Here is a 26,822-nt window from a genome sequence, read left to right on the forward strand (position 1 = left end):
CCTCTATTGCCTCTGCTGTATGTCTGCATGGTGTTGAATGCATGTGCTCCTTTGTTGAAGCCATACATGGCTTTCTCTTGCACTTTGGTTGATACAACATTTTTAGTTTACAGTCCTTGTTTTGTGTCACACTCCCCCATTTAGGAGGTTGCAGTCCTGTTAAGTCCCTTCTCTTGTTTGTCCTGCTGTGGGGTACAGCCATGTACACCTGCTGTGTTCTCAGGCTAGAACGCTGTCCACACATATGACTCCTGCTTGTCATTTTACCTCTATTTACATCTAAAGTGAGAAGTGCCCCCAGCAGTGCTGAAGCATGCATGGGCAGCCTGTTTATGTCGGGTTTCATGGTCTGAGTTGATGAGGATGACTGACCAGGTCTCTTCTTCAAGGAACAGGTTCCACCGAGATATGCACTCAGATGGCTGGATTCAGAGTCCAGAGCACTAACCTTTACACCATGGGAGCTGTTGCCTACTTACGTCTACCTAGTCTGGAAAGGTCATCTTTAGCTATCCAGTCTAAAGGGGCTACCCAGTTACTTTTGATCAGATATGCTATCCTATTTGTGTAGTGTTTGCCTTGGTGTATTTATTTTATTGTATGTTGTCTTTCTTTGTGAGACTATAAATTTTCATAGAGCTGGGACCTTGTCTATCTTGTTTCCAATGCTTAGAATGGTACCTGGTACACTGAAACAAGAAATGGGTTCCTTACCAGTTTACTGGTTCTCACCCACACCATCACTTACGTTCTTCACTAGAACTAGTCTGCCTAGGGTTTATTTAAGCTGTTAGTGGGGCAGCAAAGATAGTACACCACAGTGCTGAACCTGTAACCCTCAGGGAATAGTTGACTCGCAGCCATTAGGCCCTCAGAACCAAAACAGGCAACAGCTCGTGGGCTTACTTAACACACAAGTCTACAACTGATCTACTGTTTAGCAACAAAATAATAAGATGCTAATATCAGATAAATATCAGTTAATAAAAAATCTCACTTTAGTGATACTCTTTTTCAAAGAGGTTTTTTAGAAGAAATCTATTATATTAATAAATGAGTAGCCTTAATTTCAGAACTGTGTTTGTTTACTAACAGACCTTGTTTTCTGCCCTTGTAGAGTGGGGATACTGTATTGATTGGCGCTGTTAGAGGTGGCCATGTTGAAATTGTTCGAGCACTTCTCCAAAAATATGCTGACATAGACATCAGAGGGCAGGTATGTGCGCCCAGACTGCGGACACCATGAACACTTGTGTCAAGTGGTCAGGATGTCTCTCCTCTTCCTTTCTTTGGAGATAAATGTATGTCCTAGGCATTGACTGTGTGTTATTGTTGTTTTAATGCTTTAGTGACTCTATTCTGAAGTTCCAGAATTAATGTCCTCTTTAATTCATATACAAGTAAAAAAGTTCCACACCATTCTAGGCTTTGTAGTGAAAACCTGCCTCAAAAAATAAAACAAGGGGCTAGAGGTGGTTTACTGGTTAAAGGTGCTTGCTGCTCTTGGAGAGGACTGGGGTTCAGTTCCCAGCACCCATGCTGGGTGGCTCACAGCTTGTGTTAACCCAGCTTCAAGGGATCTGACCCCCTCTTCTGATCTCTGAGCTTCCACATAAGTATGTGGGTACGTGTGCGCACACACATACACACACATGCACATACACACAATTTTTTAAAATTCAAGTGAGCATTGATGTAGAGAAAGAGGAAACAAAGGAGAGCCTTTACAAGCAGGCGGGATAGGAACTACTTTTGACGATGGGCTGAGTTTCGGCAGGTAGGAGGAAAGAAAGCAGCACGTTTGGGGGAAGCACAGTGGTGACTGTGTGATGAAACTCGAGAATGGGGAGTGAAAAGACTGCTGTAGCTACAGAACATCAGCCTGCCGCCGAGGACAGAGAAGGAGAGCTGGAGATGTGTGAGTGGTACTATGGGCTGGGCAGTTGGACACATTTCTTAGACTAGGGACTCTTAGGAACAGGTTGGCATAGGAAACCTAGTGAGGCAACTACAGGAGTTGTCATCTCAGTTAAAGGTAGATTTTCATTAGACGGTTCCTGGATCACCTGTTTTAGGCCACTGATTGATTACTTGTCTGTCTGTCTCTTGCATTTATTTCAATCAGTTTTGATGGATCTATGTGAATCAAAGGAACCAGATAGGTTGCTAAAGGATATGTTCAGGACAGTATAGGGTACCGGTGGATCTAGGTTAAGAAAACTACAGATAATAATGCCTGCATTTGTAAGAAACACGTTCCTACTCACTGTCTTCAGAAGTGCTGGACAGATGTATTATCTGGCATTCCAGATGGAATTACCTGGGCCAGCATGTTTAATAATGACTTGTCCAAAGTAGCAGAGTTTAGCTGTCGGTGACCTCTAACCCATTTATATTCCTGAAATCTGACTGCATCACACAAGTGTATTTTAGGGCTATGGATGTGACACAGCGATCTAGTGCCTGCTTAGAATGTGTGGCCCTGGGCTCCACCCCCGCAGCACAGAAACAAAATAGAAGCACAACTTAGCAGCTCTGTGGCTCGCTCCTTCTTATTTAAGTGTAATACTAAGTCTGTCTAGGATTCTTTCATGAAGAATTTCTCAGAAGTTAATCCTAGAAATCATGCAGATTGACATTACTTCCCACCTCTTTATATTCATAAAGAGCAGTTTTTTAATACTGCTTCTTTCATGGTTTTCTCTGCTCATACAGGACAATAAGACTGCATTGTACTGGGCTGTTGAGAAGGGAAATGCGACAATGGTGAGAGATATTCTGCAGTGCAACCCTGACACTGAGATATGCACAAAGGTACAGATGCCGTTCCGGTCTGTTAGCTGGGTGACTTCAGATTGCAGCGTTGATGCCCTGTGTCAGAAAGCATGCTGTCAGCTAGTCACAGCTGTGTTCTTTGCACTCTGTTTGGAATGCAGAACACATTTGCTTTAAACCTCTGTGAGCTGTGCTTGGTTCCCCACATTAGCCATTTTTGCTTCACTCAAATCATGTGACATTGTACAAGACTTTGGTGGTTGTAGTTAGCTGTGTGTGCAAGTGTTCATGATGAAAATATATTTGTAATTCTGATATAAAGTTAAAAATGCCTTAGGAATATATTTATTTCCTACAAGTCACTGGCTGGGGAAAGGAAAGCACTGAGTATGGGATTACTGACATAAAGTAAGCCCTGTTTTTAAACCTCGTCTGTGCCCACAGGATGGCGAAACACCTCTGATAAAGGCCACCAAGATGAGGAATATTGAAGTGGTGGAGCTGCTGCTGGATAAGGGAGCTAAGGTGTCTGCTGTGGACAAGGTAAGGACGTCTGTGTGGAGTGCCTGTGGAGAGATGGTGCACTGACCTGCATGGTGTGTGTGTGTGTGTGTGTGTGTGTGTGTGATGAGATGACTAGCTGGGATTGCACACAGGGTGTGTGTGTGTGTGTGTGTGTGTGTGTGTGTGTGTGTGTGTATGAGATGAGATGACTAGCTGGGATTGCACACAGGGTGTGTGTGTGTGATGAGATGACTAGCTGGGATTGCACACAGGGTGTGTGTGTGTGTGTGTGAGTATGAGATGAGATGACTAGCTGGGATTGCACACAGGGTGTGTGTGTGTGTGTGTGTGTGTGTGTGTGATGAGATGACTAGCTGGGATTGCACACAGGGTGTGTGTGTGTGTGTGTGTGTGTGTGATGAGATGACTAGCTGGGATTGCACACAGGGTGTGTGTGTGTGTGTGTGTGTGTGATGAGATGACTAGCTGGGATTGCACACAGGGTGTGTGTGTGTGTGTGTGTGTGTGTGTGATGAGATGACTAGCTGGGATTGCACACAGGGTGTGTGTGTGTGTGTGTGTGTGTGTGTGTGTGTGTGTGATGAGATGACTAGCTGGGATTGCACACAGGGTGTGTGTGTGTGATGAGATGACTAGCTGGGATTGCACACAGGGCATTTTGATTCTGTTCTAGCATTATTTTGTGGAGCAAGTAGGCTTAGTGTATTATCTTTTCCTTCTGTGGCTCATAACCAGCTAAGAAAGCTGATCTTGGTCACCACCTGAGGAGGACATCTCAGGGGTAGCTTACCACAAGTCTACAGTGAACACAGAAGAGTTGGGGACAGTGTGTTTCCCACGTAGACTGTAGACTTACATTGATGGTCCAGTTGCCAGCACAACATGGGGCAGTTCAAAAAACTGCCTGTATCTCCAGCTCTAGGAGATCTGATGTCTTTCTGTTTCCCTGACAACATATTCACATGCACATATTCATACACAGATACATAAATAAAAATAAAAAAGATATATTTTTTTTAATTAGGAAGGGCATAAAGTTAAAAAAAGACTTTGAAATGGAAACTTGTGCTGGATGCAGTGTTTAAACAGTGCTGGATGCCTTCAATCCCAGTTCTCAGGAGGCAGAGGTAGGCAGATCTCTGTGAGTTTGAGGCCAGCCAGACTAGGAAAAGCAAAGGATTGTTGTATTGCCTATTTGTGGACACCTTACTGTCATCACCTCCTTTCTTGTTGTGCCACTGACTCAGCTGACTCTGTGTCTCCATTTTGGGATAAGAAACACATTGAAGTTCCCTATATAGAGGTGTCATGGAGTCCACTGTTTATAAGTGGCTGCTTGTGTCATTAGTGAGTTCCCTGAGGATTCTGTCTAGAGTCCGTTTGTGTGTCACTGTGGGAGACTGAGTCAGTACATACTTATGGACAGTTGCTCACGGGCCACTCTGTACTGGGAATTGGTGTGCTTTCCCTCTTGGGCATGGGCAGAGAGGAGGCTGTAGGGGCTCTCTGTGATGCTGCAGATAGAATCCGGGGCCTTTGCACCTATGAAGTAAAGTGCTACCCAGCTGATGGGGCCGCTGTCCCTTTAGTATTTGAAGTGACGCTTATGTGAGTTTTGAATTGTCTTTTCATGTACTATTTCACAAAAATAAACTGTGAAATAAAGATGTTTAACCTAGCTATTGTTGCTCTGTGTTCATTTTTAGTATATTTGTGGGTTTGCTTATGTTTTCCAGAGATTTTGTCTTCTGAGGATGTTTAGCCCTCTCCTAGACCTCTCACAGGTTTGAGAATGTGGAATGAAGTTGAGTGGTTCAGATGTGTTGAGTTTGAGGACTGATAGACAGTCAGGGGCTGTGACCAGCAGCCACTGGGAAGTGTGAGATGAAAAGCTGACAAGACCCCCAGGATGGGCGTGGGAACTTGGGGGGTTAGTGCAGGGCGGGTGAGTGTACGATAGCAGTGAAAATCCAAGTGTAAAGAAAAATGACGGTGGTCAAAGTTGGCCCCTTAGAGTGCGTGTCATGCCTTTAGTTTTATAGCTATTCTTGGTTATCAAGTTTCTTCATTTTATGTCATTAGCTATATATACTATTTTATTTATTTTTTAAAGATTTATTTATTTATTTATTATGTATACAACATTCTGCCTCCATGTATGCCTGCATGCCAGAGGAGGGCGTCAGATCTCATTACAGATGGTTGTCAGCCACCAGTGGTTGCTGGGAATCGAACTCAGGACCTCTGGAAGAGCAGCCAGATGGCTCTTAACCTCTGAGCCATCTCTCCAGCCCCCATATATATACCATTTTATATAGAACCATTTATCAGAACCATTTTGTCTTCTGTTTTTGTGTCTTCAAAAGTACCCAGCACATAAAGTCTTTTACATTTGCTCAGTTCAGCAGTTATTGTACCACATGCACAACACAGGAAGATAACCTAGAGAGGAACGTGAGACAGACAGTTTGGATAATGTCCTTCCTTGGGAGCCATGGTAAAGGCACTCAGACCTTTTATTTATTGTCTCAGAGCGGTCAGGGTAGAAGAGAGCTGGGATGTAATTTCTAGGTTTTACATCATCGGTTGTCTTCAAGGGATGGCTTGTGAAGTAATAGACTGGAAAGATCCCTTACAAGTAGGAGGTTTTATTAGTGTGGGATGTGAGTACGTCCATGTTTGCAGAGTCCCGTAGGAGAAGGTCAGCCAATGGCAGGGAGTGAAGATGAAGAGATGGAGTACTGTAGTGGGACGGAGGACAGATGTGACACGATGGAGAACATAGAGTCATGGGGTCTAAGCACTCCATAACAGCAGATGCTTGACAAAGGTGACAGGGACTGATGGGGCTGATCATGATGGGTGAGAACTGGCATGGAAGCTGGTAGAAGAAAGCCGTGAGCTAGAATATGAACTAGTGGAGGAAAATGGTTGACATCCTTGGACAGTGACTGTTCTGATGGAAAGAAGGGTGTTGAGGAGTGGGTCCTGGCCTGGGAGGCATACATGGCAAAGGCTGCTGCTGTTCTTTAAGTGAGAGAAGAAGCTGCATTCTAGAAACCAAGAGGGAGATATTTCTGAGAAGCACTTGCAGAAAGGTAGGGAAAGAAACTGAAGAACACAGAGATCCAAATTCATGTTATATTTGCACCATTTATGAGAAACATAAACCTCCAGATTGTCTGCTTTATAGAGGCATGGAAAGTGTTGTTCAGAGCTGGCCCGAGAACGAGCAAGTTCAGCTTGTGCTGCCATTTTACAGAAAGGTGACACGCCCCTGCATGTTGCTATCCGAGGGAGGAGCCGGAGACTGGCAGAACTTCTTTTACGGAACCCCAAAGATGGGCGGCTACTTTACAGGCCCAACAAAGCAGGCGAGACTCCCTACAACATAGACTGCAGCCACCAGAAAAGCATTTTAACTCAAATATTTGGAGCCAGTAAGTAATGGGTTTTGTCCTTGACTGAGCCTGTGCATGCACAATTGTATGTTGTGTCTGTGTGTGTGTATCTCTGTGTGCATGTATGTTTGTGCATTTATCTGTGTGTCTGTGTACATGTGTGTTTTGCTAGAAGTTGAACCCTGGGCTCTGTCAATACTAGGCAAAAGCTTTACCGCTGAGCAACTCAACACTTCTACTTGAGTTTTTAAATAATGAACTTCCAGTAAAATTATATGGAAAAGAAACGATCCAGCATACCAGCCCTCCCCCCCCAAAGATTTTCAAGGTTTTTATTTTATTTTATTTATTTATTTTTTATTTATTTAATTAATTTTTTAATTTTTTTTTACTTATTATGTATACAATATTCTGTCTGCACACCAGCCCTCATTACAGATGGTTGTGAGCCACCATGTGGTTGCTTGGAATTGAACTCAGGACCTTTGAAAGAGCAGGCAATGCTCTTAACCGCTGAGCCATCTCTCCAGCCCCAAGGTTTTTATTAGATTTACTCATTTTATTTTATCTGTGAGTATTTTGCCTACATGTATATATGTGTCTCCCAGGCTCCCCCACCAACAAAAAGGTATTTTAAAAACTGTGTCTGGGCTGGTGAGGTGTCCTCAAAGGGTAAACAGTCCTGCTGCTCAAGCCTGGCAACCTAAGCCTGATTCCTGGAGCTCGAGTTGCAGGTGGAAGACCAGAGCTGATTCCACTGAGTTGTCCTCTGACCAACCTACACATATTGTGGCCTCTTCTATGGTCATAATAATAAACACTTTTTAGCTATTCTTTTACTGTAAAAAAGATTTTTAAAAATTTATTTGTGTGTATGTTTCTGTGTCTGTGAATGTATGTCATGTGCGTGGGCACACATGCCTGTGGAGACCAAAAGAGGATGTTGGATCCCCTGGAACTAGAGTTACAGGCATTTTGAACTGTTCAATGTGGATGCTGGGAACCAAACTTGTGTCATCAGAAAGAGCAGGAGATGCAATTAACCATTAAGACATCTGTCTAGCTCCTCTTATGTCTTCTTGATTTTCCATCTTTAAAAATAATCTCACAGTTGTTTTTGTTTGCTTGTTTGGATTGCCTTAATTTATTAGTATCTGAGTTGTTAAATCTTTCTGTCAAGAATTGTTATTTGATTGTTTATTATATTTTTCATTAATACTTTATAATATATTAATATACTACTAATACTTTATAATATACTATTTTTTCGAAAGTGTCTCTAGAGTTGAAATGTCTCTTGAACTTTTCTGCCACCCGTAGTTCTGAGGATTGAACCCAAGGCTCATGCATGCTAGCAGTGTTCTACTGCAGAGCTGCAGGGCTGCATCCCCCAGCCTTGGAATAACGGTTAAGTCACAGAGAAAAAAAGCATTGTGTCTATTTTGCTAGTTTTTCCCCCCTTAGCTGTACTTCAAAATGATGTATCTTATCATTAAGTAATAGGTATATTATAAAAGATACATTATGTTCTTCAAAATGCAGTGTTTGTGTAAGAATCTCTGGAGTTGTTTTTAAATAGACTTAAATGTTCAAGATAAGCTCCCCACCCCACCAATAAACAGTAGGTTAGAATTGGTGTTCCTTCATAGTGATACCACTGTTTAATGTACAGATGTGATGTGCTTCTCATTCCAGGACACTTGTCTCCTACGGAAACAGACGGTGACATGCTTGGTTATGATTTGTATAGCAGTGCCCTGGCAGATATTCTCAGCGAGCCTACCATGCAGCCACCCATTTGTGTGGGGTTGTACGCACAGTGGGGAAGTGGGAAGTCTTTCTTACTCAAGAAACTAGAAGGTAAAGAAATGCTTCCATGAAGTCCTCGTCACAGCATCTGCCTGGGTGGTTGACATTTCACTTCCTCTAGTCCATCCTCCCCTGAGTTTTCTTTCTAAGACAGGTCCAGTTGTGGGCCAGCATCCAATGCAACCCTTGGTAGTGCTTGGGTAGTGAAGTGGGTTTTTCACACACTTGTCAATTTGCAGGCCTTCCATGAGCTCTGTGCTGCAGTCAGGACCAAGTGCCTTTGCTAATAATCCAGGCCTTTCCCTCTGTTAGAAGCCTCCTCCCCAGTCCTAACACATGTACCTTTGGCTCTTCCAGGGCAGGCATCAGTGTGTGTATAAACATGACCTCAAATTTTGTAGAAAGAATGACTGTGGTTCTTGTTATACTTGATGTACCTTTGAGAACTGCAGTGGGAGGATGAGGGGGTTGGAGAGGAACGGAGGTGATGTGTAGTTTGAACACGGAATTCTGTTTCTGTTTTTGCATATGGGAATGATATTTTATTTAGTACAAACCACAAAAACCGGTATCAGTAAAACCTTGACAGATGAGGATAATGGACATAAGAGTTTAATGCATCTTTAGGACTATGGGGAAGGAAGGGTAAGTGTGCAGTAGGGGATGGGATGCGTAGGTTGAATGAAAGAAAATGTTGGTTTAAATGATTAAGCAACAACAGTATTAGCCAGGGCACTTCAGTGTCCACTTCAAGTTTCTATTAAACAGGGAAGAATGAATTAAAAGTTAAATCTAAGCAAAACAAATAACACTACACATGACTTTTCTTTCAGATGAAATGAAGACTTTTGCAGGACAGCAGATCGAGCCCCTTTTCCAGTTCTCGTGGCTCATAGTGTTCCTCACCCTGATGCTGTGTGGGGGAGTGGGCCTAGTGTTTGCTTTTACAGTTGATACAAACCTCGCCATAGCAGTTTCATTGAGTTTCCTGGCTCTCTTATATATATTCTTCAGTAAGTCTTTGCTTTTCTAAATCTTCCTAAAAATGGAGAATAGCATTGCGTGCATGTTACTTAAAGCATCTGTTTCTTAACAATCTACTTGATTTTCATTTTTTTCTATTTATTTATTTTTTAATCCAATCTTTTCTCATTTGCCTAGCTATCCCCATTATAATTGGCTACAAAAAAAATAATCTTTTTGCTATTTATAAGTTGGTTTAGAATACCAGTGTTCACGTCTAGCTGGCGTAACTTTAGGAACCAGTGTACGTCTTGCTAATACTGCAGCAGGACTAGCTCACAGGCATGCTGTCTGTTACAGCACTAATGACTCTCATTACACTGCAGCAGATCTTGCTGAAGAGAAGGCTCCGTGGCCGTTGATGGCCAACTTTTGGACATTTTGACTATTGCTATGATTTTTCTGAAATCAAGCTAGAATCACTGTTTCATGATACACACCTTTAATCCTAGGAGAGGCAGGTGGATCTCTGTGAGTTTGAGACATGCCTAGTCTACAGAGTGAGTTCCAGGCCAGACAGGGCTACACAGAGAAACCCTGTCTCAAAAAAAAAAATTTAAAAAAATAGCCAGGCTGTGGTAGCACACACCTTTAGTCCCAGCACTTGGGAGGCAGAGGCAGGCAGATTTCTGTATTTCTGTGAATTCAAGGCTAGCCTGGTCTACAAGAGCTAGTTCCAGGAAAGGCTACAGAGAAATCCTATCTCAAAAAACTGGAAAAAAAAAAAAGCAAGGGTATAGATTTGTTCCTGAGGGAAGTGGTGGCTTTAACAGTTGCAAACATGACACACTCAGCCCCTTTGCATCAAACTACCCACTGACTTAAGGCTTGGCTTTCCCTTGGGATTTATAGTCAGTATTTTACTTTCCAGTCTTACACACCGCCAGATTCCTTGAGGAGTTCTTGGAGGAATAGTTAAGAATTAATATGGACAGTCGCAGTTACACAGTCACAGTTACCCAGGGTTAGCTCCCCTTTACTTGAGAGTTGACTGTGAGAAAACAAAAGCGGCCTGACCAATGCAAACTGTCAATTTCAGTCGTCATTTACTTTGGTGGACGGCGGGAAGGAGAGAGCTGGAACTGGGCCTGGGCCCTCAGTACCAGACTGGCAAGACACATTGGCTACCTGGAACTCCTCTTCAGACTGATGTTTGTGAACCCACCTGAGCTGCCAGAGCAAACTACAAAGGCTTTGCCTGTGAGGTGAGGCGGTCCTCTTGACAGCAGGAACTTTTAATAATGATGAACAAGAGATTTAAAAGAATTTTAGAAGGCATCTTATTCCAGAAAATATTGGTACCTTACTCTTTCTGATGAAAACAAAATAAAACAAAACAAAAGCCTGCCTCAGTACCTTAGAGAAACACTTTATAATATATCCCCTTCCCATAGGTGAGGTCACTTTCCCACAGGAACGCTGTCTATTTTTATGGTGTTTTATTTGTACAGAAACCTCTCCCTCTTCCTTGATACCTGTTACATACTTGTGGCTTTTCTGGGACAGTGCCAGGGTTTGCACCAGGGCTTCCCTGAGTAACCCTCCATAATGGAGCCGCACTGCAAGTCTTCACTACCGTCCTTGCCGACTCCTCGGAAAGGTGTTGGCCTTCCAGGTGGAGTTTCTGTAGGAAGAGGTCAAGACCAAGGAAGGGCCTGGCTTCTCTTGAAGGAGCAGAAGCACCTGGGAACCCTGCTCCTGCTGAGCTGCTCTTTCCTCATCTCTGCAGAGATGTATGTGTCTAAAATTACTGCACATCTCAAGTAGGAAGTTATGATAAAAATGTGAAAGGGGAAGGACACTTAAGGAATAAAGGAAAAGTGTAAGGTTCTTGATAAAAGTAAGTTTGTTTAGTTTCAGCTAGAAACTAAAGAGGAAAATGCTTCCATAGGGGTTAACAAAAAGACTTAAAAGCCTGTTAAAAGGTAAAGAAGTTTAAAATTATAATAAGGTAAAATATATATGATTTCAGATGAATGCAAGTCATTCAAACCATCAAAACTATGATAGGAGTATAGGTGAGAAAATAAAGGCTAAAAAATACAAGCAAGGCCAGCTCTCTTTATCCTTGTTTCTGCATTGGTAGATGCAGTTCACTGTGGACTACTCATGTTTTCAAAACTTATGCCTGATGAACATGTGCAAGCCTCTTGATGCCATTAAACAATGCAGCATAGCAGCTGTTTACATGGCGTCTGCATTGTATTAGACATCATACATAGTCCAGACATGGTTTAAAGTAGAGTGAAGTATGTGCATCTTGTGTTTTATATGAGAGACTTATACTGATCCTAGACCCAGCTGTCTGTGAATACTGAGGGACTTTTGCAATTAGCATATAAATTTAAGTATTAAAAAGATTTAAAATTGAGAAGTCTTAAGATATTTGGGGTTGGAGAAATGGCTCAGTGGTTAAGAGTGCTTGTTGCTCTTGCAGAGGACTTGAGTTTTGTTTCTACACCTATAATAGGTGATTCACAAAAACCTGTAATTCCAGCCCCAGGGGATCTGATGCTCTCTTCTGGTCTCCACAGGCGCCTATACACATGTGTACATGAGCACATACATATGCACACACATACACATACATGCACTTTAAAAATGAAGTAAACAACCTTTCTAAAGAATGAAAAGTTTAAGGGAAAGTATACAATTACAGTGTAGATTAACACAATTGGAGGAAATATTTACAGAAAGTTAAAATAGTTTAAATTAATAAAATGGTAGTTTTGAAGAAGTTAGAGCAACTAAACCAGTGTCAGTTAAGACATAATAAATTGCAGTGTCCTTCCAGACTGTAAGTTTGAAACATACTTCATCACTGGGTTGAGGTGAGAGTTTAATTTAGAGATAGAAGGAAAGAATGAATTAATGTAGAAATAAATATTTCAGAGACTAAAGATGTCAGTAAGTCAATTGATTTGAAGAACAACTGTGAAAAGAATATTTTACAGTTATTTCTAAATCCTTGGTATATGTTAACGCTATAAATAAAATAAGATATTAGAAAAGTTTGTTTAATCTTACTTTTAGGATGTATGATTTTTATTGTATGTGTATGGGTGCTTTGCCTCATGTGGACTGCACATGTAGTGCCTGTGGAGTTTAGAAGAGCGGGGCCAGAGTTCCTGGAGCTGGAGTTACACGTGGTTGCGAGCTGCCTCGTGTGTGCTGGGAACCAAACCTCTCAAAGACCAGCACGCATTCTTAAGCACTGAGTCTTTAGCAGAAAACTCGCTTTTAAATGGTATTACTGGGCTTGAATTCTCTGTAGTGAAGGTTCTCGCTTGCTCCACTCTCTGGCTGGTGTTCGAGCACTTTCTCTTTTCCTTCAGGAGGTGAAGCTCTGCCATCACTCTCCCCTTTCCCATTGTTCACTCATTGACACATTGGTGTCTTCCTCAGAGAACCTCCAGCATGCTCAGGGTAGAAGATGGCCAATCCCAAGTTCTGCTTCACTCCCTCAGAACTTGAAAGGCAATATTTGTAAAGAACATAAAGAAAATATAGACTAAACGGGGCCTGGAGAGATGGCTCAGTGGCTAAGAACACTGGCTGCTCTTCCAGAGAACCTGGGTTCAAGTCCCAGCACCCACATGGTGCTCACAGTCATCTGTAGGACCAGTTCTAAGGGAATAGACTTCCTCCTCTGGCTTCCGTGGGCACCAGACACACATGTGGTGCACAGATATGCATGCAGACACACACTCATTCACATACAATTAAAATTGTTTTAAAAAGAGGAAACAGGTACTGTCTTTTTAAAAAGAAAAAGAAAATGTAGACTAAATGATAGAGATGGCATATGTATGTTAGAAGTTTCTGCATCAGATAGCTGAGTAACTTCCTGTTTGGTCTCGCCCCAAGGTTTTTGTTTACCGACTACAACAGACTCTCCAGTGTAGGTGGAGAGACTTCCTTGGCTGAAATGATCGCGACACTCTCAGATGCCTGTGAGAGAGAGTTCGGCTTTTTGGCTACCAGGCTTTTTCGAGTATTCAAGACTGAAGATACTCAGGGTAGGAGTCCTTCCTCCCCTCCCTTCTCATTCCTTCCTGGTGTGTTTCTTGGGTGAGGAAAGTAGTAAATGTTCATTTTCCTTCATGAGACCATGAATTGAACCTCTTGACCATAAATATCACGTATTTTGGGTATGTGATAGGGCATTAGTTGTCAATGCTATGTGTTCTGTTTCAGGTAAAAAGAAATGGAAAAAAACATGCTGTCTCCCGTCATTTATCATCTTTCTTTTCATCGTGGGCTGCATTATTGCTGGAATTACTCTTCTGGCTATATTCAGAATTGACCCCAAACATCTGACAGTGAATGCTGTCCTCATATCCATTGCATCTATCGTGGGGCTGGCCTTCGTGCTGAACTGCCGGACATGGTGGCAAGTGCTGGACTCTCTCCTCAATTCTCAGCGAAAACGCCTCCACAGTGCTGCCTCCAAACTGCATAAATTGAAAAGTGAAGGGTTCATGAAAGTGAGTACTCACCATTCGGAAACTGAGGTGGGAATTTGCTGCCATTTCCCTGCTCACTGAGCATGCTCTTGGTATATCAAAGGGTTATATGTAAGCTGTATTGTTGTTTTGGTTTTTTCTTTGTTCACTGTTAGGGACTAAACCTGGGACCTTGTGAATACTAGGCTAGTATCTTACCACTCAGCTACATTTTGTTTGTTACTGAGTTTGTTGTATTTAGTTTAGTTTAATTTGCTTGTTAGGTTTATAGGAAAATTTAGATATACCCCATATATCTTGTGCTACCACACACACGCCTGTCATTAGAGGGCCACATTTGCTCTGGTTGATGAACCTGCAGTAGTCCTTCATAGTCAGACTCCTTATCCACAGTTTATGCTAGGTTCAGTCTTGGTGCTGTACATTTTGGGGGGTTGCATAATTATTTAATAATATACCTATGATCATACTATTTTTGCTGCCACGAAAGCCCCTGCCTCAGTTCAGCCCTCTGTCTTTCCCAGCCCCAGTCAAACACTGATGTCAGTAGTCTTTTCTAGGATGTCATGTAGTTGAAACCATGCAGTATGTGGTTCTTTCATATTGGCTTCTTTGACCTAATAATAGACATTTATGTTCCTTTCCATACCTTAAAATGTTACTGCTTTCTAGGCGTGGATAATATTGTTGTCTGAATGAAGAGTCTATGTTTATTCAGTTATATACTGAAATATAGCTTTGCTGATTTAGATTTTAACAGTTATGAATAAAATTGCTATAAATATCTGTGTTCAGGTTTTTGTGTAGATGACAGTTTTTAGCTCTTTTGAGTAAATACCAAGGATTGCAATTCCTGGCCCTTATGGTATGAGTGTATTTAGCTTTGTTAAAAGCTCGATGCCACCACAGAGCCAAGAATAGTGCGGTAATCAGTAGGTCTTTTGGATGGAATTCAAGTCCAAGTCTTTTGTCATTCAGAGTCTGTGATTTTGGCAAGCATGTCTCTGAACCCATTTGGTCCTTCGTAAATTCCTATCACAATGTTTTCTCATGACATGTCAGCCAATACACCAAAACCCTTACCACGGCTTTTAGTGGAACTGCCGCTGGCAGCAAGAACTTTGGATTTCTCCTCCTCTTGTTGAATGGCTTTCTCTTGTGCTTTTAAAGAAACGTATTTCATCTTCTTGTATCTTCTGTGCTTTGTGCAGGTCCTGAAGTGTGAAGTGGAGTTGATGGCCAGGATGGCAAAAACCATTGACAGCTTCACTCAGAATCAGACAAGGCTGGTGGTCATCATCGATGGCCTGGATGCCTGTGAACAGGACAAGGTCCTTCAGATGCTGGACACTGTACGTCTCCCTGTCTCCAAACTTGTCACTTTGGCTATGTAGGATGCACAACGTCACAAAATATCTCAACTGTGATGGAAACTGTGCTTCTTATTTAAAAAACACTGGTTTCCTCTAATGACTTTCTCTTATAAAAAGAATTTTTTTTGTTTTGTTTTTCAAGACAGGGTTTCTCTGTAGCTTTGGAACCTTTCCTGGAACTAGCTCTTGTAGGCCAGGCTAGCCTCGAACTCACAGAAATACAGAAATCTGCCTACCTCAGCCTTTCGAGTGCTGGGACTAAAGGTGTGTGCTACCACAGCTTGGCTATTTTCTTTATTTTTTTGAGACAGGGTTTCTCTGTGTAGCCCAGGCTGGCCTAGAACTCACTCTGTAGACCAGGCAGGTCTCAAACTCACTAGAGATCTGCCTGCCTCTGCTTCCCAAGTGCTGGGAAAACGAATTTTTTAGTGTAGAAATACTGTTAAAGTAAATGTTTAATCAGGAACATGTTTAAATAATCTCAGCGTGATGATGGCTTAGGAAAAAAACAAAAACAAAGCAAACAAACACCATGTGGAGTATCTCTCCATGGCACGTGTGGCTCAGCAGACAGTCGTGTTTGTATGCTGAGATGACAGAGGGAGTCTACGAATTTGTAGTCTTGTGCTAGGAAGCAGAACACAGTAATCTAAGGTGTGTGCAGTGGCAAACTGCAGAGATATGTGCACCCAGGGCTTCACATGTATTCACAGAAAATCCCTTTGGTGTAGGCAGCAGCTATCTGAAAAGGATATTAGCTGTTCTCTTTGTTGTTTCTGGTGGTGGTGGATGATAGCACCAACACTAAGATTGAGCCACCTATAAAATGTTTTTACAGCAAATAAATTTTTATGAAAAATGAATGATATTCAGAAAACATAGCACCAAAGGATAGAACAGGGTTGTTGGTTTTTTTTCCTCTCTCTCTCCTCTGAACTAGGTTTTCCCTGCATAATACTGGCTGTCCTGGAACTTGCCCTGTTGAGCAGGCTGGCCTCAGATTCAGAGATCTGCCTGCCTCTGCCTCCCAAGTGCTGGCATTAAAGGTGTGCACCACCACTGCCCAGCTAAGAATAGTGCAGATTTTAAGAAGATATTATTTTGTATAATTTTAAAATTTGTGTCATGTTCATGCCTTTCTTCTACCACAGGTCCGAGTTCTGTTTTCAAAAGGCCCCTTTATTGCCATTTTCGCAAGTGATCCACATATTATTATAAAGGCCATCAACCAGAACCTGAACAGTGTGCTTCGTGATTCAAATATAAATGGACATGACTATATGCGCAATATAGTTCATCTGCCAGTTTTTCTTAATAGTCGAGGGCTTAGCAATGCAAGAAAATTTCTTGTAACTTCAGCAACAAATGGGGACATTTCATGCCCAGATACCACAGGTAGGTATCAAGTCCTAAAGTCCTTGGGCTTGTAGTAGTCTTAAGTGTTTTATAGTTTCTTTTTACCTTGAAAGATAATGTCGCTATTTTACATCTCTTTAATATCACACGAAACAACTTTACACACATGGTGCTTTAATTAGTGACTTCCCTATTGTTGTGATGGAATGCCATGAGTAGAGCAACTTATAGAAGGAAGAGTTTATTTGGGCCATGGTCCCCGAGTGGTGAGAGTCCAGCATCATCATGGTGGGGAAGCATAGTAGCAGGCACGGCAGCTGGAGTAGCAAGTTGTGAGTTCACATCTTAAACTGTAAGCAGGAAACAGAGCAAACACAAAATGGCATGCCTCTTTAAACTCTCAAAGCCTACCTCCAGAAGCACATTCCTTCCAGCAAGGCCTCAGCCCCTAGACCTCCTGGGCAGAGCCATCAGCTGGGGACAAGTGTTCTGTGGGACTGTCTTTTAAACCACCAGGGTGATATCTCCATGTGTTCTTCCAGGGGTGCAAGACGATGCTGACAGAAGAGTCTCACAGAACAGCCTTGGGGAGATGACAAAGCTTGGGAGCAAAACAGCTCTCAACAGAAGGGTAAGGCGCCATCTGTGCCGTCAAACTTAATTATGTGATTGATTTTTCCTTACAGTGTTGGGGACTGGACCTTGAGCAGGCTAAGCACGTATTTTGCCCTTTGGCTATACTCTGATTGTGTTGTTAGCAGTTATTCAGATTAAGTTAATCCTCCTAACACTCTTCTCTAGTTACAATGTTAAGGTCTTGAGACCAACATCAGTGCTGAGCCTCCTTCCCACTTCAGCTGTCTCAGAGCTCCTGTACCTGGAGCAGCAAGGACCTTGAGCTGGTGGGGCTCTCTGTCCTCTACAGCCTCTTTCCGGGTCAGGTGTTGGCACTGCCCAGTGACTGGTGAGACTTCACAGTCCAGCAAATGATTGTGCCCTCGCATTTGTTCCTGAGCAGATGCCATCTCTACCTTTATCGTCTTAGGCCCTTCTTCCTTGCCCAGCGTTTACAAGGTCTGTATTGTAGTCTCCACACCCATGTGTTGTAATAGGAGCGGTGGGGCTGCGTCCTGCCACCCGGCTAGCTTTACACCCGAAATAATTACACAGAAATTGTATTCTTTTAAACACTGCCTGGCCCATTAGTTCCAGCCTCTTATTGGCTAGCTCTTACATATTGATCTAACCCATTTCTAATAATCTGTGTAGCCCAAGAGGTGGCTTACCAGGGAAGATCTTAACCTGCGGCTGTGTCAGGTGGGAGAATCATGGCTACTGCCTGACTCAGCTTCTTTCTCCCAGCATTCTGTTCTGTTTACTCCACCCACCTAAGGGTTGGCCTATCAAATGGGCCAAGGCAGTTTCCTTATTAATTAACCAATGAAAGCAACAGATTAGAAAGAAATCATTCCCATGTCATTTCCCCTTTTTCTGCTTAAACAAAAAGGAAGGCTTTCATTTTAACACAGTAAAATTACATATAACAAAACAGTTATCAAGCAAGAATTACAGTTACAATATTTATATCTATTTTATCTCTTATCATAACTAAGGAAAACTTTATCTATTCATTCTTCAACTCCATCAAAGACTCCAGAAGGATATAATACTACCTAGTAAACAAGAAATAAGAAAACTCTAGAAATGACAGAGACATCTCGCTGCCTGGACAGTCACCCAAAGTTCCTCTGTACCGTTGGGGCATCCATCTTCGGCCTTTAGGCCCATAGTATCCAGCAGACTTTTCCATGAAGCAGGCAATTTCAAAGACAGTTCAGTCACTTTCTGCTGTGTCCTGCAGACTGTGTCACAGACTCTTTCATGAATCAGGAACCCCGAAAGACCATCTCACCTTTAGGCAAGTTCAGTAGTCCTCTCTCTGCTGGTTCTCTGTGTCCAGTTTATGCAACAGTCCAGGCAAGAGCAGTTTCTTACTCAGATGGCTATCAAACTCAATAACAAGCCTCTTTGATGCCCATCTTCCTCTTGAAGTAGATTGGTGCTGCCAGGAGCAGATGTGTTTCATTGTCATGAAAAGTCCTAAGTTATTAAAACATTTAAGTGCCATATTCTGCAGTCTTTGAAAGATATGAAGAATGCCTATCTAACTGAAATATATATATCTAGAAAATCTAACATGACTACAAGCTTGACTATTATTGATGATTATCCATTAACAACCTATATTTCCTAATTATACATTACATTTTTTTCAACATCCAAAGCCTTTTAATAACAGTAAGATCCAGGGTTAGTTTTTGTAGCCGTGGCTGGCCCTTCTGCCTCTGGCACGTTCAAACTTCCGGCCCTTGGAGTGGACATAAGGTTTGGTATGGCTGTGTGGGGTTTCTGGGGCCTTGCCAAAATGCCGGTACACCTCTCGGCCTTCCGAGGTCCAGACAGGAGCACAGTGCCACGGCCTTTGGGAAACTCCAAGGCCAGCTGGTCAAAGGTGAGGATCTTACCCCCAGCCTTGAGGATGCGACTTTGGGCCCGGCTGCTCACCCGCAGTGCACACACCTTCAGTTTGGGCACATCGAGAATCCTCACGTCATCTGTGACCGTCCCCACAACCACAGCTGTCTTGTTTTCTTGGCCGGGAAGCTTCATCTTTCGGATCGTCTGGGACAGGGACAGAGGTGGCTGGTTGGTGCAACTCATGAATAACCTTTTCAGCACAACCTGATTGAAGGTGAAGTTGGTTCGCCTGGCCAGAAACTGTACAGCTTGACCAGCAGCCGCAGGTAGATGTCCTGGCTCTTGGGCTCCTTGCGCCGAACCTTTCGGTCCTTGTTGTGGCGGATGTCAACACCCATGATGGCGCCTCCTGCACGGCCTGGTCCGGAAAGACCTATACATTACATTTTTAAATGAACTATACAATCACAGTACATTAATCAATATCAGAAAAACATATACATATAACAAAATTGACCTTAAGTTAATACCAATAAAGCAAAATTTATACCAATGTAAATTATTCATATCTATATCATATTCCCCTTTAAATGTAAAAGAACATATATAAGCAATATTTGGGAACATGGGCACAGTTTTTTCTTTCATGGTGTAACCTGTATGCCAGGGTCATCTCAGTCGGCAGTTGAGTGAAGTAATTTTTTTTTAGGGTGTTCACAGCAACCTTTCAGGAGGGCGTGGTCTATCATACCATATTGGGATAGAACCAATCCACAGGGTCTGTTCCTCTGTGAAAACAAAAGAAGACCCTCTCCAAAGCATCATATCCTTAGACCCAAATTTTGAAATCGTAATACCCTTATATCCATTCTGGTTTAGCTTGGCAGCCCATGTAATGAAATGTCTCTCTGTACTTAGCTCCTTCACAGTCAAAATTTTTAAAGAAAACACAATGTACATAATCCAGACTCTCTGTAAATTTTCCACTTTTACGTGGCTTATTTTTCTTTATTTCTTTTAATCTCTTAACTATCTGTACTCTGTCTCTTTAAAGACTTTACCCTTTTTTAAGACATTAACTTTATTCTTTATATTCTTTTTCTTCTCTCTCCCAAGCCTACGTACATTCATCCAACAGTGTCTGAATCTGTTTTATTGTGAATCTGTAATTTTTTTACTATCCAGGAGCATTTTTTAAAATGTTAAGCACTTCTTAAAAACTTGAGTTGCACCATGTAGGGGTAATACGGTACCACCTGTGTCCTGCCCAGCTAAACCTTAACTGGGATGTTATTACAGTAATTACGGTAGTTCCTGCCTGAGACCGGTCACAGTTCAGCATGGCGGATCCTGCCTCAGAGCCATTTGGTGCCCCTGAGCCACACAGAGTTCCAGTCACACAGCAGTCCACATTGCCATCAAGCAAGCCGTAGCACTTTACTCCAAATGCTCCATACAAAAGCTCTGTCTCCTGCAGGAGCCAGAGATCGCAATGGGGGCACAGCCCAGAAAGCCGGCATTTTAAAACAGCCAGTTTTTTCCTGCTGCTGAGTCAGGAAAATTTCTTTGCAGCAAGCCACCCACAAACAACCAAAAGCTGTCTTAAATTCTCTCACTCTCCTTTTTAAGCCCTCTCAGGTTTTATGTGGAGTTCATTACCACACTGGGCGCCACTCTGTAGTGATATCCCTTCCCAGTCTCCGTGGGTTTCTGGTCCACTCATCTTATTCGTAGGAGTGTTTATCTAGGTTATAAAGTGAGAAGATGTCCAACTACAGAGAAGCTTTGCTGAAAGTGCTGCTTAGGGGTGACTGATACGGGATTATACTGGCATTGTCTTTTTATTTTTCTGGTTTGCTACCATTTGGACATGACTTTTTAAACCTTGTGTCTTTGGTTTTGTGCCCACATGCTTTACAGATATGAATTCAAAGTTAGTATGAATGACAGTTGACATAGTCTGGGGAGTGTTTCAGTATTTTGAATTTCTCTCCTAGGAGTCCAGGTCCTTGGGTACTGTGATTGCATCCACCTACCCTACATTTCAGGACTCGAGGCTATGCCTCTGTTGTGTCTGTTCTTGTCTTAGGAGATGGGATTTTATCCACTCCAGCCCACTCTGCAGAGCGCCTTTCACTCTCTGAGGAGCTGTTAGGAGAAATTGTATAACACTTTAAAACAGCCTACAGAGATGCTGGGTCCCTAGAACTGTGCAGGAGCTTACTTTATTGTCCTAGGGTTCCTTCAGTGTGGTGGCTTCCTGGAGTCTGACTGGGATTCTCTTTATGGAGTTCTGCTCACCTCCCATCTTGACATTAAGCTTTCCCTAACTGTCCAGCACTCAGTGGGCATGCATCCATGCGTTGCTGCCAACTTACCTTATAACTTTTCTGTAAGCCTCTGCCTCAGAAGTAGTTGTACTTGATTAGCACATAACCTTCCTTTTGGTTAATATTGCGAATTGTGCTATTTTTTTTTTGAGATAGGGTTTCTCTGTAGCTTTGGAGCCTGTCTTGGCACTAGCTCTGTAGACCAGGCCGACCTCACAGAGATCCATATCCTTCTGCCTCCAGAGCGCTGAGTTTCAAGGCCTGTGTCTGCTATTCTTACCCAGAGCTGACTCTGCAGCCCCTTTTGTTGTTCTTCTCATTTGCACACATTAACTCTCTACTGGTGGTGTTGTGTTTCAGGATACTTACCGCAGAAGACAGATGCAGAGGACCATCACCCGGCAGATGTCCTTTGATCTCACGAAGCTGCTGGTCACGGAGGATTGGTTCAGTGACATCAGTCCTCAGACCATGAGACGATTACTCAATATTGTTTCTGTGACAGGTGATTTCTGTTTCTTGTGCTGTATTTAGAGGTAGTAGCCACTAAACTCAGGGCTTGCATGAGCTCGGTGAGTGTTCTGCTATCTGTCCAGTGTCCCCACCTGTCACCACAGTAAACTTCAGCGCTAACAGAGCATGCTGCCATCACCTTTGTTTTTATTAAGTGGATGTCAGTAGTAGTTGACAGTCAGATATCATTTGGAAATTTATTTTAAGATTTCATGATTTTAAAAGTCTTTTGCTTTATATTTAGTGTAAATTTATACTAATTTATGTTACAGCACAAATTAATTGTGTTGAAATTCAGATTTTTATATACTATTATGTTGTTTTAGTTTTTATATGGTATTTTGAATAAAATGAAAAAATAATAATGTAGATTATTAGTCAGATAGTGGTGGTACACACCTTTAATCCCTGCACTTGGGAGGCAGAAGCAAGTAGATCGCTGAGTTCTCGGCCATCCTGCTCTACAGAGTGGGTTCTAGAACCGCCAGAGCTACACAGAGAAACCGTGTCTCAAAAAATAATTGAGATTATTGCTATGACCGAATTATATGTGTGGATGCTGCTCTTTGCTATGTTAAGACTCATCAGCATTAGGATAGTCTTAGATATACTTGTAATGTAACTTATAGAATATGTTTCTTTCCTTGCATGGTATTGCTTGATACTTTCTGATATTTCCTAGTGTTGTCTGTCAATAGGAATTGTCAATAGGAACTAAGTTTAAGACTCATGCCTGTATTACAGGTGGAGCTGTACCTAACATAGCATTTTTCTAGCTTAATCTAATCTCACCCTTTAGGTGAGACTCCAACCTTCTTATGCTGGTTGGACAGTGGAACTGTTTCCTGATATTATCAATAACACTGATATATCCTGTTGTCCTCTTTGTGCCCGGAGTTGGTCTGGATGTTGTAGAAATGAAACAGTCAACAGGAGAGTACACTTCTCACTCAAATTCTTCCTCTCCCTGGGACTTCTGCCCCCTACCCCGCCCCTACTCTCAGCAAAGCTCCTTGATAGTTCACTGCCCTTTCTCATACCACTCTCCCACCAATCCTTTCAAACTCCCCCAATGCCCTTCTTCTCAGGACTTTCCCAGTGGCTTCTTCAAGTTCCCCAGTGGCTTCCACATGAATCTTGCAGTGGCCAGGTCTTAGTCCTTGTCTGGACCCCACAAGCAGCTATGACAATGTGTTGGTTGCTTCTTTAAGTGCTTCTTTCCTTTGGTGTGCAGAGTGCTACACTTGCTGGAATTTCCTCCTAGCTGTTGTTAGTTAGGCTGCTCTTACTGGGCTGCCCTTGACTACAGTTCCTGGAGCTCAACTTTGTATCTTTACCAGTTGTTGTAACTTGGTCTGCAATGGTTCAGTATGAACAGTAGGTTTTCTTACTCCCTTTTTAGCTTAGGTGTCAGTTTTTCCATGAGACCTTCTGCATCTCATATGAAATGGCTCCTCTTCCTGCTCTCCCTGCTTCATTCTGCTCCAGAGAAAGCTGTCTTCTAACATTGTTGCTTACTCTCCCTTACTCTCTGGGATGGGAGAGTCTCATACGAGAGTTTTTTGTCTGTTTAACTGCTGTACCCACTAGAGCATCTGTGATTGATTGTTAATGAATAAGAGACCTGAATGAAATTAGAACTATGCCTTACATACTTCTTGTAAGAAATACTCTAAGCAAAAGGAAGAGCAGGTCAAAGGCTGTGAGGTGGGATTTCAAGAACAGCTGGAGTGCAAGCCTTTGTGGAGCTGGCACGGGAGAGCCGTGGGAAGTGGTGTAAAGAATTGCAGCTCCTTCAAGGCCTTGTGGCTCTAAAATCCACAGGAAGGAATTTAGATTGTTTACACATCTTTGGGTACTAGAAACAGACCCGAGTTCATATCTTTAAATAATTGATGCTAAAGCCAAGCTTAGCGGCACAGACTCAAAATCTTAGCTACTCACAAGACTGAGGCAGAAGGATCTCAAGTTCATAACCAGCCTGGTCAATGTAGTGAGTTGGATGTAGAGGTTTTACATCTATAATTCTAGCACACTGGAAGTAGAGGCATGAGGATCAGGAAGCCAAGACCAGCTGGGCTATGTGAGACCTTATATTTACAAAGACAAAAGCTCAACCTTCTACAGAAGTGTATTATCAAGCTTATTTTAGTGTTCAGCTTTTCATTTTTTTGCTGCTCTCTACAAACAGACTCATTTAGTTAGATGCTCATAGTTATTTCATAGGTTTGTTTGCTTATTGCATTTATTGCCTGTGCCACTGAGTCAATGCTTCTTAGGAAAGCTGTGGCCATATCATCAATTTTGTTCTGTGCTTTACCCCAGCGTGAGTGTTTTTGATGAGTCTATGGCATGCATAGCTGGCAAACATGGTAACTTAGCTCACTCCCATCCAGCAGAGTAGACCCCACCTCCCCAGAAACTCCATGGTGAAAATTCAGAGAGTGAGGGTGTGAGGCAGGGGGAGAATTGGATGAGGAGCCATCATCTATATGATTACAGTCTGGGGAAAGAGAATTGCCATTAGAGTCTGTCAGATAAGTAGATGCAAGTCCAGGTACTAAACTGATGATGCTATAAAACCGGGTGTTTTCAGTTAAGAACCAAGCCTCAGTTTGTAGTCCTGTCAAGTCAAGGTGAAGGTGATGGTGGAAAGAAGCCTTGCCTCTGAAGGCTTGAGGTTTGCAATTGTCCACAAGGTGCACATACCCTGAGATAGAGAGCTGAATTAGTCCTCTGAATGCCCTGCAAACAGGGTCATTTTATTCAGTAACATACAAGTTTCAGATACCTGTACCTGGGTTGGTAGTAACACAAGCTAAGTAAGGAAGAATGGGGGTCAATGATGTCATAAAGCAAAGATGCACAGTGTGTTTGGGTTCCCTTGGAGTCCAGGGAGAAGTCGTTAGCAGTCATACTTCAGAGCATTGAGGACTACCTTGGTCTTTCATTTTGTTTCTTGGTTTATTTTTTGAGTCAGGCTTTCCTTGTGTAGCCCAGGCTAGCTTCAGACTTGTATCCAGCCTGCAGTGCCAGGATTACTGTGTCTGCAACCATGCCCTCTGAATCTTTAAAATCTGGATCTTAGAAACCATACAAATACTAGGTGTAGGTCTGTATTATAACCAAAGAGCAAAAATTTCAAATTTGAAAGATCAGTTGCTTGTGACTTTACTAAACCTTTTACTTAGTATGTCTACTAAGTTTTAAATGTTTATCTATTCTTTAAAGGGCGGTTACTAAGAGCCAATCAAATTACTTTCAACTGGGACAGGCTAGCCAGCTGGATCAACCTTACCGAGCAGTGGCCCTACCGGACGTCATGGCTCATACTGTATCTGGAAGAGACTGAAGGTGTCCCTGATCAGATGACATTAAAGACCATCTATGAGAGGTATTTGGTTTGACTTCTTTGCCCTTAACTTCACCTTGAGTTGAGTTTTAAAACACAAATAATGCTTACAAAATCTCTACTTCTAAATTGAGTCCAGCTCCCTGGGCCCCCTGCTGTTCTGAAACTGTCTTAGCACTGCTGCTGTCCTCTGAGCTTGGTATCGTTAATGGTGCGTCCAGTTGTGAGAGTTACTGGCCCTTATACAGTCCCAAAGCCAAGTGATTTTGCTTGCCAGAACACTTACAGTAGCTTCAAGGCCCAGTTTCTAGACTAATAAAATAATAAACTAATTCTTAGAAAAAGATAGCTTGCAGAAACTCTGTAAAGAGACAGAGACCCACATTGGAGCACCGAACAGAAATCTCAAGGTCCAAATCAGGAGCAGAAGGAGAGGGAGCATGAGCAAGGAACTCAGAACCGCGAGGGGTGCACCCACACACTGAGACAATGGGGATGTTCTATCGGGAACTCACCAAGGCCAGCTGGCCTGGGTCTGAAAAAGCATGGGATAAATCCGGACTCGCTGAACATAGCGGACAATGAGGACTACTGAGAACTCAAGAACAATCGCAGTGGGTTTTTGATCCTACTGCACGTACTGGCTTTGTGGGAGCCTAGGCAGTTTGGATGCTCTACCTTACTAGACCTGGATGGAGGTGGGTGGTCCTTGGGCTTCCCACAGGTCAGGGAACCCTGATGAGGGAGGGGGACTTGATGGGGGAGGGGGAGGGAAATGGGAGGCGGTTGCGGGGAGGAGGCAGAAATCCTTAATAAATAAATAAATTAAAAAAAAAGAAACTCTGTAAAGTTTTATAGAATTTGGTATAATTGAAACTGTTTTAAAATATAAATAAAATATTAATATAGTTCATAGTTTATAACCTTTAGGAGTTTGGATAATTTTTATTCCCTTAAAGTATTGTTAGTATATATATATTTTTGTGGTGTTTGCTTTTTAGTTTTTGATTTCTTTTTTTTTTTCTCAAGACGGGGGTTCTCTGTGGCTTTGGAGCCTATCCTGGAACTAGCTCTTGTAGAGCAGGCTGGTCTTGAATTCACAGAGATCCACCTGCCTCTGCCTCCCGAGTGCTAGGATTAAAGGCGTGCGCCACCACCACCCAGCTAGTTTTTGGTTTCTTGAGACAGGTTTCTCTGTGTAGTCCTGGCTGTCCTGTAACTCACTCTGTAGTTTGAGGCTGGCCTCAAACTCAGAGACCCGCTTGCCCCTGCCTCCTGAATACTAGGATTAAAGATATGTGCTGCCAATGTGCTGCCAATGCCTCATCTTATCGTGAGGTCATGAGTGGACTTGTCCTTGCTTGTTAAAACACTAAACTTTATTTCCTGAGTAAACTTGTCTGTCTTGACTCAGGAGTTAG

The 26,822-nt window shown here is 42.5% G+C and overlaps 1 protein-coding gene and 1 pseudogene across 27 annotated transcripts in view; one reads left to right on the forward strand and one right to left on the reverse strand.

Annotated features, from left to right (window-relative positions):
- The window catches only part of Kidins220 (kinase D interacting substrate 220), a 97,704-nt gene that overhangs the window by 26,681 nt on the left and 44,201 nt on the right, over window positions 1-26,822 (forward strand). For all 27 annotated transcript variants that reach the window (XM_075984110.1, XM_075984111.1, XM_075984109.1 and 24 more), the window contains exons 9-22: window positions 1,118-1,216; window positions 2,716-2,814; window positions 3,220-3,318; window positions 6,563-6,740; window positions 8,397-8,561; window positions 9,344-9,523; window positions 10,573-10,738; window positions 13,401-13,552; window positions 13,731-14,020; window positions 15,211-15,351; window positions 16,524-16,767; window positions 17,271-17,359; window positions 21,897-22,041; window positions 25,281-25,443. In XM_075984110.1, the coding sequence (XP_075840225.1) occupies window positions 1,118-1,216; window positions 2,716-2,814; window positions 3,220-3,318; window positions 6,563-6,740; window positions 8,397-8,561; window positions 9,344-9,523; window positions 10,573-10,738; window positions 13,401-13,552; window positions 13,731-14,020; window positions 15,211-15,351; window positions 16,524-16,767; window positions 17,271-17,359; window positions 21,897-22,041; window positions 25,281-25,443 (2,210 nt within the window). The remainder of the gene's footprint in view (window positions 1-1,117; window positions 1,217-2,715; window positions 2,815-3,219; window positions 3,319-6,562; window positions 6,741-8,396; window positions 8,562-9,343; window positions 9,524-10,572; window positions 10,739-13,400; window positions 13,553-13,730; window positions 14,021-15,210; window positions 15,352-16,523; window positions 16,768-17,270; window positions 17,360-21,896; window positions 22,042-25,280; window positions 25,444-26,822) is intronic.
- On the reverse strand, window positions 18,995-19,634 carry LOC142855629 (large ribosomal subunit protein eL18 pseudogene; annotated as a pseudogene).

This window comes from Microtus pennsylvanicus, chromosome 8, assembly GCF_037038515.1.
Source record: "Microtus pennsylvanicus isolate mMicPen1 chromosome 8, mMicPen1.hap1, whole genome shotgun sequence".
NCBI lineage: Eukaryota > Metazoa > Chordata > Mammalia > Rodentia > Cricetidae > Microtus > Microtus pennsylvanicus.